Below are 13,961 nucleotides of genomic sequence, written 5' to 3'. Positions count from 1 at the left end.
ACCCCTGTCCTAAGATATGTATTGGAGATTGTCCTTCATGTGGCTTTAAATTACAATACAGAATGAAACTAAAAAGTGAAATAGTCAGTGTAAAGGAAACATTTCAGATATTTAAATATTAATGGCTTACAATACTATCAACATCGGGCATGTAATCTAAAAAAGGAAATGCATCTATAAACTGATTTATGGCGCTCATCCAGAAGTGGATCCAGCCACGTGCCCCAGGCTCCAAGGGACCGGACTGATTTCCGGTACGGCCACACTTGGCCATTCTGCTGGATTCTATTGTATGATCATACATACACTGCTGCATGTGAGAGATCCCTATCATACGGTAATTGGGACTGGCATTCCTGTGATATGGAGCACCCCCTGTGTATACAGCCTTCATAATCCAACAACCTAATAATGCTTTCTTATAGTGCACTAATGCATCTTTACCTACCATATCATTCAGCCTTTCCCTGCTCAGTCCCTCACTAGCAATGACTAAGGGGGAAATGTATTAAACCTTATAAGGAGTGGACAAGGGGAGAAGTTGCCTATAGCAACCAATTAGCTTCTGTAATTTTATAGACTGAGCTTGATAAATGATAGCTAGAAGCTGATATCTTGTACAATCAATTCCACAATTTAATTTCAATATTCTTATTTATATCTCATCACTTCTTTCTAACGATAAGGGAAATACATAACATTCCCTGTGCCCCAGCCAGTGTTATACTGTATAGCATTCATGTTACCATGCTTATTGTGTTTATATTCCATAGATGGAATTATAGTAATGTAGTATGTGTACAGTAAGTCATTATTCATTCTCGCACATACAAGTTACTGTTTCAAGGTTATTGAAAGAACCAAATGTAAGTATCTGATTTACCCAAAGTGCTGATTTTTATGCAGAATTTGAAAGCAGCGATGATGTGGGGTTTTGTTTGTTTTTTAAACGCTAAACCAACCCAATTGCAGCTTTAAATGCAGCCGAAAAAGTTGGCATGTATGGAAGCTATTCCATTTGGCCTCAATTGCTTTATCCAAGCAAAATGTTGAATTATGTAGCATTGTACTTTTTTTTTTTTTTCTTATGGTTTATATTGCTTGTGACAATTTTTATTATTGTGGTGGAGTGTTTACTTGTACATTGCTCCATTGCTCCACTCTAGCCACAACACAACTATATGTTTTGCTTTAATGTATTAACAATATCTTCCCAGTCAAACCTGCTTGTTTTTATTGTTTTCAAGGTAAAGTTTAATTTATGTAAGCTGAGAGTGACACAGACATTTCTGACAACCACAGTAAAGGGGGGTATCCACTAGGCGATTTGACAGGCAATTGCATGAGAACGACATCTTTAGCGTACAATCGCCCACAAATCGGGCATGTAAATAACAAAAACGACCAGTGATGCGCGTGCCCGCTGGTCGTTTTTGCCATATATCATCGCCCGTACATGCTGGTCAACCTGACGATTCCGTCGGGTTCAACATGTACGGGGAGCAATAGAGAGCACCTACTGTTGCTGCCGTCTTGTGCTCTCTGCAAGACACGGGAAAGGAAACAGTCACAACACGTGAGTGTCCAGTGTCATCAGGCTGTGACTGTTTGTTTCCCTTCCCGTGTATTGCAGAGAGGTCCGGCGGCAGCAAGAGAGGCAGAGAGGTCCGTGCCTTGATCTGCCTAGACTGAATGAGTGAACGTTCAGTCTAGGCACATCACTAGATATACAAACGAGAGCACGATTGCAATGTCGTAATCGTGCTCTCATTTGTATATGTAGTAGTGGATACCCGCCTTTAGATTTAAACCATGGTTTGTGCATTTCATTATATTTTATAACAGAGTGCCTTATGTGTGTAATTGTTTTGTTTTTCTCTGATTTGACTTCATAAAGTTGCATCGGTTGAAATCTTCAAATTGAGCCATTGTGTATTTTACGTCATCAAACGTATTGGTTTGTATAACAGTTTTAGTTCAGGTTGTCTATTACCTAATTGTACAGCGAAAATATTATGGATCATGAAGTGTACTCTGGCTGAAACACTATAAAAATTATAGTGTTGCGGATCCATCCCATTGTTTTATTTCTTTTTATTTATATATATATATATATATATATATATATATATATATATATATAGTATATAATACTGCTGCAGTTTAGTTTTGCCACTGATTGTAAGATAACGTGCGTTGTTAGTTTTATTATAGGGACACCTGAAATATCTTTTGTAGGTGTTTCTCTGAATCCAGGGCTTCCTGTCTGGCATACCTATGTATTTTATATGTTTTGCAATGCTTTATTAAATAACCATTGTCAGTGGTCTCCAACCTGTAGCTCGCCAGCTACCGTTAGCTCGCAGTCTTAATTTTGGTAGCTCACCAAGCTGCAGTACTGCCAAGTCAATTAGGAGGAAGTGACCTCTGCTGTGTGCTCCCCCATGGCATCGACGCCATGGGTGGAGCCACAGGGAAGCACGTCAGGTGATTTCCGCAGCCTCTACAGCTATCACCGGATGTGCTTCTCCATGGTTCCACCCACCACGCCTACACTATGGCGGAACGAGTGACTCCAGCCACAGCCCTGACAGAAAATCACACAGCAGCCCTGCCTATATCTTATGCTCCTCTACTGCAAGTACCTCCTTGGAGCCAGTAATTAACAGTAAAATGTGCCTGTGCTTAAATGTTATTTACAAACTACACAAGATCACTGCGATAATTAAATGCATTTTTATTTTCTATTAAACATTTTTTTTTTTTTTCATTAAATTACCTTCAATTGTTCGGTTATTAGCCAGATTTTTTCTTTTCTACAATTTTAGTAACTCTTCAGGAGGTTTCATTTTCTAAAGTAGCTCACACCTCAATTAATGTTGGAGACCACTGCATTATGTTTTTAAATATTTAAATTAGAGAAATAACTTTTACCTGCCAATGGCGTAACTCACCCTTCAGTACATAGCTAAAAATGGGTCAGAACAGTTCTGGTGGGGAAGGCTGACCTCGTGTGTGCAATGGTTGTGGCAGAGATCTACATCTACCTTATATTGCATTATACCCATTATACACCCATTTAGTGCATTATAATAGCACTAAATGGGGTATACTACAAAATGTCAGTGCCAGAATGTTGTCATTGTCTGAATGTCAATATGGTCATCATTTCGACATTGTGAATGACGGCAGCATGTACACAGTATTTCAACTGTATCTACAGCCTTATGCTGGGTACACACTGATACAAAGGATCAGTCAGCAGACTGATCTGCCGTCACAGTGGCCGAATGGTAAGCTATACACACTTACCAACCTGCCATTTGACATGTCTGGGCTGACATCACAACTGGGCGGGCATTTGCCTGCCCAGTTGAGATATCTGGGTCTGTGTTTCCTGCAGCAAGTGTATAGGCAGTTGGTGGGACACCCATACACAGATATCTGCATTGGCTGTGGTGATGGGCCGACCAGATATGTCTGAATGACGACGTTCACAGGCATATCCTGTGTACACACCCACCGATGCACTCGCTATATATATCTAAATATATAATTGTTCTTCAATTGAGAGCGATATAGCGACAATTGTGTACCCAGCATTATACTAACTTGTACTGTTGACACAAGTCAGCCCATGTTGACTTTCTGGACTTTGACAAAAAAATAACTATATACCGCAATAAACTGGGAGCACAAAGCTGCCTGGTTTAACTAGTTAGTCTTTGAAGCTTGCCTGAACAGAGAAGGGAAGACCTAATGAATTGGGATGGGATAGGTCAGACAATAATATATAGCAACAACTCTAACCAAAACAATATTAGACAAGAACCATGTTGTATTTTGCAGTTATACATGTTTAGGCCTATAGATTTAAAGAGAACCACTTCCAACGCTAATATACCATCCATACAAGATAGCTGGGAGACCTTGCAGCAGTGGGAGATAACTGGCTGACTAGATCGGCCCAGATCTGAGCAGATCATGTAATGCTCACAGCTGGGTATACATTAGACGATATATTTGACTATTTGCCAATTTCCGATGAATCGGAAGGACTTATCGTCCAGTGCAGGCCAATCTGAAGATTTGATGAACGACACCATGGTTCTGGATGTGGCGGGGGAACAACATATCGGGTGGTCGTACACCAGATCGTGCAGTGTTTATGGACCACCCGATATATATTGTGTTGTCGCATCTGCCGTCACTGGGTACACACCATGAAATGTGTACCTGGCTTTACGTCTTTGAACAGGCAAGTGTCCTGGCTGCAGCAGGGTACACAGCGACATGTGGCAGGGGGTTGCCTAACCCTTTCATCACAGAAGAATATGTTTGGCCAACGGTTCTATGGTCATTTTTGATAATAAGCAACTCCACAACTGCCATTCTTTGTGTGACCCACACTTGTTTGTGTGTAACAGGAACAGAGTTTAGATTTGGACAGATGGAGTGACCTATAAATTTAACTTTCAAGTATTACACGTTTCAGTATTTGAAAAATACATTTATTTATTGAGTTGTATGAAAGATCAAGTGATTGGTACAATAACATTTTTGTAAATATCATAAATGACTAAAAACTGACCAATTACAAAGTACTTTGTAGGTAAGAGAATCTGAAACAGTTCCTATATAAATTGAAAACTTTCTTTAAAAGACTATGCATTAAAAATAATTACAGAAATATTTTGTTTCATAGTATATGTAAGTACAGACAAATATGTCTTGGAAATGTCTTATTGTAGTTAAAAGATCTAAACTTGCTTTTTTTCAAAACTCCCTCAGGGTTGTCAGTGACTCCCCCATTGGGATAACAGGAGAGTCCTTGATAATAACACAAGCAGTTTAAAAATAAAAATAAAGGTCTGTTCTTAGCAGGAGAAAGTCTCAGATACAGTGGGACTACACATAGAGAGTATATTTACTAATGGTCATCACAGCATTGGTATAAATTTGCAGTACATCTTTCATTAGGTGACTTCTTGATGGATAAATTAGTTTCACACAGATAATGCTCTGAGCAGACTATTATACAATTGTGATAACTATTAATAAGGTGAATATGAGAGATAGATATATATCTATCTCACACACAGACATGCATACATACGTATATATATATAGTAGAACAAATACACTGTATGTGCCTTGATAAAAAGGCCTGAAGGCTTTGAAACGTCGGCTTTAATACAGCATTACTTACTTCATCAATCTTGGAGTGCCGCAGCTTTTTTGTTCTACTGTCCTCTATACCGCTGAAGGCAACCAAGTAGTCGCTGTTTATACACTGAAGTGCCGGTCCATTGTTGCTAGTTTATATATATATATACACACATATATATACACACATATATATATATATATATATATACACACACACACACACACACAAGAAGGTTCAGCACTCACAACAATGCATCAACCTGGGTGACCTTGCCGGGCAATGTAGACTCCAATGTGGTAAAACATCATTAGCAGGAAAAACCAGCACAGTGCTCACAGGTTTTGAAAAATTAAGGCAATCTCTTTCAGTTATGCATTTTACCACAATGAAGTCATATTTATTTATATCACACATTCTGTTTTAATAGTGTGGTGTGCACGAATGTACTGTAAAGCATATCACCAATCACATGATGGCTTTCATTGTTCTTTAATCTGTTAGTAAATTTTCAGCTATAATTGGATTGGTTGATATAGGTTATTGCACAGTTATGCATATTACACCTTGTTATTAAATAAGTCCCATTAATTGTTGTAAAAAGTCTCCGGTTTACACAAAATACATCCTAGTATAGGTAGTTATGAGGCTAGATTGTGTTACAGGTCACTGCAGTACTTAGAGGTTAATGTGTGTTACATACAATAAAGTGTGTCATACTTGCTAATATAGCAGATAAATATACATTAGCAGCTCCATAGGAACAGATGCCTAGGAAAAGATCAGTTAAATCATGATTATGTATGTTACATGTTCTTTTTATTTAAGACACTAAAGGAAGCCACACATGTATTTTGCTATTTAAAAAAAAAAAAAAGTCTTATCCATGGATGGGCTTAAGATGGATTTCTTGTCTGATCTAATCAGGTATAATGAAAAATCACATATGGCAATCTATATCGGTTACTATGGGCTGTGTACCGAGGTGTAAAGCAGCGTACACACTTGCCGATATTAATGAACGATTGCGACATCGCAATCGCTCATTAATCGTGCACTATGTCGGAAACGACCAGCTCCCACTGTTCGTTTCCGACATCTATCATCGCCTGAACATACAGGTCAATATGCCGATAATGACAGATTGGCCATCTTCAGGGATGAGGGTGCCTACACTGAATAACTAATCGTTCAGTGTAGGCACTACAGGGGATCAGGAATGACTGTACGATTACGATGTTATAATCGTACTGTCTTTACTAATCGCCAAGTGTGTACGCTGCTAAAGATCTGTTTTTCCTCCATTCGTGGGGTTGGATGGAAAGTCACACAGGGTAAGGGGGGTTAGATATATCAAACCTTTGAGAGATGGTGTTGAAGTTGCCCATAGCAACTAATCAGCTTCTGTCATTTTATAGATGGTTTGATACATTTCCCCCACAGAGAGACAATGTTACAGTGCGACAATGATGCTCATCACACACTGCCATTCCACTCCTACCCTTTATTGGACATGCAGTAAAACTTTTGCCAAAGCCTGTTCCTGAAGACAGAAACTCAATGTACATTTTCCATTACAGCATGACAGCCAAGCAGTACAATCTACCACTATGAGCCGTATTCAATTAGAACGGATCCGCAATACTTTTCCACCTCCCAGACTTTTCGCCTACATCGCGTTTTTTGTAGGCGGAAAAGTATTGCGGCCGTGCGCGATAAACTCCGTATTCAATATGGAAGTACGCGAAAACGAGACCCGGTGAAACTTGAACAGGCGGAAAGTACTGTCAGATTTGGGGAAATCAGCCTGATACCCCCCAAAAGATGCTCTGACATGGGGGTTCACTGACATTTGACTTGCTGAAGGTATTTAATGTTTTTAAACAGGCTCAATAGCTGCTAAATCACGTTTTTGTATACGTGGTGAAGAATAGCATTCAGGAGTATTTTTCCCAGCAAATTTGGGGTACTTGAAAATGGGGGCCAGCATATTTTAAAGTTAAGTTGAAAAAATTGTGAAAAATCCACCTGCCGCATGCACCTGCAATCAAAAAAACACTTGGGGCATACTTGGGGACCCCCCCAGAGTCAAGTTCGCTAGTTTTTAACTTTGTCCTCCCAAATTTTTTTTTTTCGCCCCCAAATTCCAACTGATTTTTTGGAGTGTCCTTAAGTGTTTTGTTTTTTTTGACACAGATTACCTTTGGGGGACTGTCTGAAGGCTGCACAGGGGTTCCTGCAATGTTGCACCCCAAAACCCCAATTCTGCACTTTTTTCCACCTGCTATTCATAGGCAAAACGTTTACGCCTATCATGTTGCATTGACTTTCCGCCTATTCAAATTGAATACAGAGTAAAACCCAAACAGGCGAAAATTACGTCATCGCCGAAAAGCTTTTGCCAAAAACACGCGAAAACAGCTTTTCGCTTCAAATTGAATACGGCCCTATAACGGGAAGGAAAGGTCCATAAAGACGTGTGAATGATATTTTCTAACTTTATGGTGCCACCCTTATATTTTATTTCTATTTACAGAGCACAGTGAGCAAAAACGTAGCACATTGCATTTAGTCTATACCTCTCCAACCAAATAATTAAGCTATAACTGGTATAATGGAGCTGGCATATGCCAGATCATCCCAGTCTCTGCCCCCCACTTTGCCTTATCCATCCTACACCCCTCCACCATACCAACCCAGGCAGACGGTCCTCCTCTCCTAAGGCTGTCCCGTTTCCCTCATGGTAGGAGCTATTAGGCTGCATGTCCAGGCTTCTGCTGCACGCGCATTGAGGAGATGGGACAGACCTGGTACAATTATTATATACATTACTTACTAGTGACATCTTTCTCACAGATCTACAAAACAACAGGACAATGAGTTCTATTACTGCGTAGATCAGCAAAGGCTGCAAGTTGGTCCTGAAGGAAACAAAAAACCCAAAACTTATTTTCTTACACAACTTTAAAAAAAATAAAAATAAATCACATTTGTTTTATTTACAGTCATTACTTATAATTGTCTAAAATTAAGTTGTAGTTGAACAGTTTAGTGCATTCCATGGTCTTCAATGCCATAAATTTACTTCTTCTTGCGCTTATCTTCTTTATAATACAGAGGACTAAATAACATGGTGAGTAGGATAAGTAGGGGAATCACCAGGTATGGGGCATAGACGGATACTAGAGTCAGACGCTCCTGCAGGGTGGGAGGCTCAAATTGGTTTGTTTTTGGAAAGTCGCCATAAAGAAAATGTGCGAGGATGGGAACCACTGTGGTAGCTACATGAGATGAGTAGACAATGGCAGGAATTCTTATCCACCGGCAGCCACCTACACACAGCAGAAAGAGCATCCGAGAATTAATCTTTATTAGTACAAAGTCAAACACTGATTACCATCAGCAAGTAATTGCAGGTAGTTCAATGTGCAAAATATATCACTTGCCCTACTAAACAGTAAACTAAGATACACATTAAATCCATATCAAAGTCTATATACTGATCATGGTCTGCACACAGAGTACAGGACGTCATCTTGGAAATAAAACCAAAAATGTAAGACGATCTGTTCAACGAATGATATCGCTGAACGATCTCCCTTGAAATTCCTGGTGTGTTGGATGTTCATCCACACACCAAAGATCACCAACGATGACCACAAACCCCTATGGAAAATGCATGATATCGTCCAGATTGGCCTGCATGCATGCCCGATGGACTATATCGTTATCGTCCAGCAGAAGCACGCATCGTTAGTTGTTCATTGCATACACTGAACGATATATCGTTGAACAATATCGTTAAGATCGTAACAATGTGTCGTTCCGTGTGTATGCACCATAAGAGAGGAGGACACAGAAAGACACTGGGATGTACATAGCTCCAGATAGAAACTGAGGTGAGGCTAGACGAGCCACCTGAGAGAAGGGGGACATGGGGCTGCAGCTGGTAGAGACCCTTTAAATCCAGGCCCCTTTCTGTCGTACCTTTCATACTCCCCTGCTGTGGAGGCCCTGTATATTCAGCCTTATGTACAGGTTAGGTAGGAAAGAAATGTTGTGAATGTATGCAAACATGCCAGGAAACTGAATAAAACCAGTAATAATTTTCAGTGCAGTTAATACCCACCTTTATAGAAAGCGTATGCAGCAAATGGGAAGAATGGAAGTTGTAATATGGCTTCACAATATGCAAAACTCTTGAACCAAGGAGGGGGGTCCATCATAAGATGGTCCTTAAAACTGACAGTGTACCACTCCATCAAATCCAGCAACTGAGGATCAGGACAAAAAGAAAGTGTTAATTTGGACAGAATTAGGAAGGAAAACCATCTACAGTTCTTGCGAAACACAAGGGGTTAACTAATATCAAGTTAACATAGTATGAAATATAATGGTTATAACTACCTCCCCCCAGTGTCTAACCCCAAACTCCCCCCGCACCCTATCAGAATTCTGAGAATGTCGACATTTCCGATGTCAATACTGAACATGTCGACATGGTGCTTGTCGACATGCTCAGATCCCATAATGAGTCAATTGCTACCAAAAATACCAATTTTGTTGGCAACAGGGCTCTTTGTTACAGTATATGTCAGAATAAAGAAACTTTCAGGGGCACATATGTGGCCAGACACCATTACTCCCCAAAATGGGAAGTTCCCAAGATGATCTTGCCAATCAGAACTCTGCAAATTATCACTATATGTATTTGTATAATCATATATTTAACACATTTTAATATAAACTGATATGGATAAATAAAACCTAGTTGCTGATTGGTGGCTGTGGGTTATTGTATCCAATTATGTTATTAACTTTTTAACTTCACAATTGTTAGTAATTTGTTAAATACATCAAACATTTAAGGTTCTGTCGAAACACTCCATGTTCTATATTTAGTGCTTTTTTTTATTTTAAGGCTGGAGACCCCATCACACACTGCACTGATACTCCTGCTGACTGGTTATCTTAATTCAGTGTTACAGAACCATCAGGGTCCCAGGAACAAAGGCTGCCGTTGAGACAGTGATGGGCAACATAGCACATTAAGAGCTGAACCTTCAAGTGGGCTGCAAATTATCTATAATCTCTGTATAGTGTTCACTCAAGGATATTTTTGGGCAGGGTGCTGACCACTGAGGGCACATTAACATTGTTAAAGTTGATGTATACAGTTACATATACATCAGTGATAGAACATAAACATTAATATAATCAATGTTACATTATATGTACTGTAATATAATGCCCTAATTCACATTATATTACACACAGGGGGAGATTTATCAAAGCTTGGAGAGAGATAAAGTACTAACTAATCAGCTCCCAACTGTCACTTCACGGCTGTGTTCAAAAAATGACAGGAGCTGATTGGTTGGTACTTTAGCTCTCTCCGAGCTTTGATAAATCTTCCTCATAGTGCTCAAAACTCACATGCCATACAATAGTGTCTACAAATCACATTAGGCCACATATTTCCAAATTACATTACTCACACAGTAGTGCCCCATATTCACATTATGCCGCAGTCGTACCCTTTATTCACATTACACCGCACAGTAGTGCCCACTATTTACAGGATGCCACAGAGTAATGAGCCTTATTCACACTATGCCATACAGTAGTACATACTTTATAGAAGAATGCAGTGGGTATGATGTGTGCCCACTCTTTTTTGACAGTTACATTGCAGCAGTGACTCTGACTCCTGGCTTGTGTGGGATCACAGTTGGCGTGCTGCCGGCAACATTGTGTGGGATTCCAGGAGTCCTCCCTTTTGTCTTTAACCACTTAACTGGCTAATATTTTTTTTTTTTTCCAAAAACCACTCAGAAATTGATGGGTTTTTTTCATGATTGAATTAGGTCAAGGACATCTATATAGAACTTATCCGACACAATTTTATTTTAAAAAATGTGTATATATTTTTTTTAAAGATATCATAAAACTAGCAATTTTTATGGTATACGGTAGAGATGGCTTTCGACTGCTATACTATCAATCAGTGATGGTTTTAAACCATCGCTATAAAACCATTGATTGTTTAACCATCAATGATTGCGTTCCATACGAAACCGATTTTCCTGATGTATCAGAAAAATCGATAGTAACAATGATCGGGACTGACTGGGTGAAAGAGGCACTACTACTATGTTTATGCACAGAGGAAGTGGTCTGGCTTACCCGGCGGCTGCCCCTTGGTACAGAGTGATTGGGATAGGCGCCGCTGTCAGTTCTGTTACCTGGCAGCTGCTTCTCTCTGGAGCCATCGGGTATACAGTGAGAGGGCAGCCTAGATTTGCCTGCGGGTGGGGGGCTGCCGATCACTGTGACCAGCAATGATCGGCACACATGGTGGTGCAAAGGGGCCAGGAGGTCCCTGTGAGATGGGTGGCTGCTGGAAGATTATCTTCCAACAGCCACCCACTGGGCATTTCTGACTGGCCGCATCAGATGCCACCATGTCAGGGACAGCCCAGCCTGGTGAGGTCACATCTGATGAGACCATGCCAGGCAAGTGGTTAAATAGTGTACGCCTCCTGGGGCCTGGGCGCCCAGCATTTTGCTCCCCCCAGACTCAGGCTGTGTGTGGTGGCACAGTGCGTCAGAGAGTGCATGGCCTAATCACTAGTAATAAGTCAACACAATATATTTCATCAAAGAAAGACACTGATCTATAATGACATTTTAGCAGCTATTTTAAACAAGCCTTTCACACTATAACAAACAAATCTCAATACAAAGTACAAAGTAGTCAGGGGCCACAGCTGTAGGTCAGGGGGGCCACAAGTATGTATTCTCTCACAAGCAGGGCTCTCTTCCCTCTTATTCTCCCCCTATCACTATCCTTATTTCCAGTGCTCCAACCCCTTGTCTGCTTCAGCAACTCAGACTTTGTTAGCTCACCCATAAGCTGGGTACAGGATCACTGTGTACTAAATTAATCCCCACATATGACTCGACAATGTGTGCTCCTGCTAGCTTCAGCGACTGCCTACCGATGCCGCTGTTATCGGTCCTACCCAGTTTATGCTGTCATTTTAATGCTTGATAAAGGCAAATCTTTTTTTAGACTGATCCTGTACCTTATAATAATAATGTTCCCCATCATTAAGTTAGGTGAAAGATCTTACTGATGTGTCTCTCTGTCCCTAAGTGTTAGTGCAGCTTTATACAGGAATAGGAGTACTCACAGTCTAGTTCAGGGGTCTTCAAACTTGGCCCTCCAGATGCTGTGGAACTACCCATCCCAGCATGCACTGCACATAGTTTTAGCATGCTGTTATATCAAAAAGGTGGCAGTGCATGCTGGGATGTGTAGTTCCACAGCAGCTGGAGGGCCAAGTTTGAAGACCCCTGGACTCTAGTTCAGACTAGAGTTTAGTCATTAACTATTCCAAGACCATGGACAGGGGAAAAGTCTTCTTTATACCTCTCATCCCCGCTTTCCAAGAAGTTAATGTTTATGGCAGTGGTTCCCAAACTGCACCGCGGCACCAAGGGGTGCCTCAGGTTGGTGGTCCAGCACCAAATCAAATTCTTTATGGTCACTGTAATGTAAATATGTGCACAAACAAAAGCACAAACATGTCTACCGCTATATATCCAAACCTAAGGATGACAGATAAGCACAATTTACTTCACTACAGTTTTCTCTGAATTTCTCAATGACAAACTTTTGGCTTAGAGGTGCCGTGAAAACAATCCCGATACTCTAGTGCGCTGTGATTCAAAAAAGTTTGGGAACCACTGGTCTATGGTAATGCTGTATATGTATTAGAATGCAGTAGGGAATTGGTATTAAAAAATTCCCCGGCCACATGGACGGCGGTTCGATTCCGGACAGCGCCTGGCCGACAAATGCAGAGTTCCCGGCAGCGGAAGCCCGACAGCGCTGGAAATCCTGATCGTCGCTAAGGTAAGTATAAACTAACCTAACCCCCTAACCCTCCTTAGGGGTGCCTAACCCTAACCTCCCCCCCAAGTGCCTAACCCTAATACCACCTCTAAGTGCCTAACCCCCCCCCCCTTCCCCGCTGCCTAACCCTAAGTCCCTCCTGAGGGTGCCTAACCATAACCCTCCCTCCCCCTAGCCTAACCCTAACCCTAACCCTCCATTCGCCGTGCCCGACATCCCTTCGATCGGGATGCCGGGCGCCCTGCATCGGGGAAATGTCAGGCGTCTACATCTAGACGCCCGGCATTTCACCCTTGCCAGGATATGACAGTCGGGAAGCCAGCTGTCGGTATTAAGGCAGCCGGTTTCCCCGATTGTATACCTGCAGTAGGCATGTAATTTTTCTTATAGTACAGACCACCATAATAAAGTGCAGGTCTGTAGTTATCATTCTAGTCACTCATTACTAATGATGTGTGTTGTATAAATCAAGTGTCAGCCTGAAAAAGTAGCTAATCAATCCATAAGAATGCTATAATATAGACTAGATGGCGGCTCGGTGGGTAAGTATCCCATATGGTAGGATAGGTGAGGAGGTATGTACAGTACACAGTGGGGCAGGCAGCACCTGTAGGATATGATACTGACCTCCTGCGGGTACCAGCTGTCGGGGAGCACGGCTTGCAGGTCCACCAGCAGCGTGATGGGAATGTGGGAGAAGAAGTACAAGAAGAAGACCCACTCCAGCAGCCGAGTCAGGGAAGCCATGGCAGCCAGCAGAGCTGAGCAGTGACTGCGGGGAGGTACCAAGACCAAGCTCACACCAGGCTGCAAGCTCCTCCACTAACTCCCGCCAGCCAATCACGTCACGGCCAGGCAGCTCGCGATGATCAC

At 41.4% G+C, this 13,961-nt stretch overlaps 1 protein-coding gene across 1 annotated transcript; it reads right to left on the bottom strand.

Annotated features, from left to right (window-relative positions):
* Window positions 1-4,526: 4,526 nt before the first annotated feature.
* TMEM97 (transmembrane protein 97) lies at window positions 4,527-13,952 on the bottom strand. The gene is made up of 3 exons (XM_088449446.1): window positions 13,716-13,952; window positions 9,297-9,441; window positions 4,527-8,499 (listed from the first exon to the last, which is right to left on the bottom strand). Exons 1-3 carry the CDS (start codon window positions 13,833-13,835, stop codon window positions 8,249-8,251), a joined length of 516 nt encoding a protein of 171 aa, XP_088305572.1. The 5' UTR covers window positions 13,836-13,952; the 3' UTR covers window positions 4,527-8,248.
* Window positions 13,953-13,961: the final 9 nt, after the last annotated feature.

The sequence above is a fragment of the Taudactylus pleione genome, unplaced genomic scaffold (genome assembly GCF_031769625.1).
Source record: "Taudactylus pleione unplaced genomic scaffold, aTauple2 ptg000485l, whole genome shotgun sequence".
NCBI classification, from domain to species: Eukaryota; Metazoa; Chordata; class Amphibia; order Anura; family Myobatrachidae; genus Taudactylus; species Taudactylus pleione.
The sequence above is the reverse complement of the archived record's forward strand: the minus strand, read 5'-3'. Positions and strand labels throughout refer to the sequence as shown.

Excerpts from the sequence above, each read along its gene's own strand:
- TMEM97 (XM_088449446.1), bottom strand. The coding sequence starts at position 13,835 with ATGGCTTCCCTGACTCGGCTGCTGGAGTGGGTCTTCTTCTTGTACTTC. Across the intron at positions 9,442-13,715 it reads ACAGCTGGTACCCGCAGGAG|TTGCTGGATTTGATGGAGTG; the intron begins GTCAGTATCATA and ends CCTGATCCTCAG. Across the intron at positions 8,500-9,296 it reads TGCATACGCTTTCTATAAAG|GTGGCTGCCGGTGGATAAGA; the intron begins GTGGGTATTAAC and ends TGCTGTGTGTAG.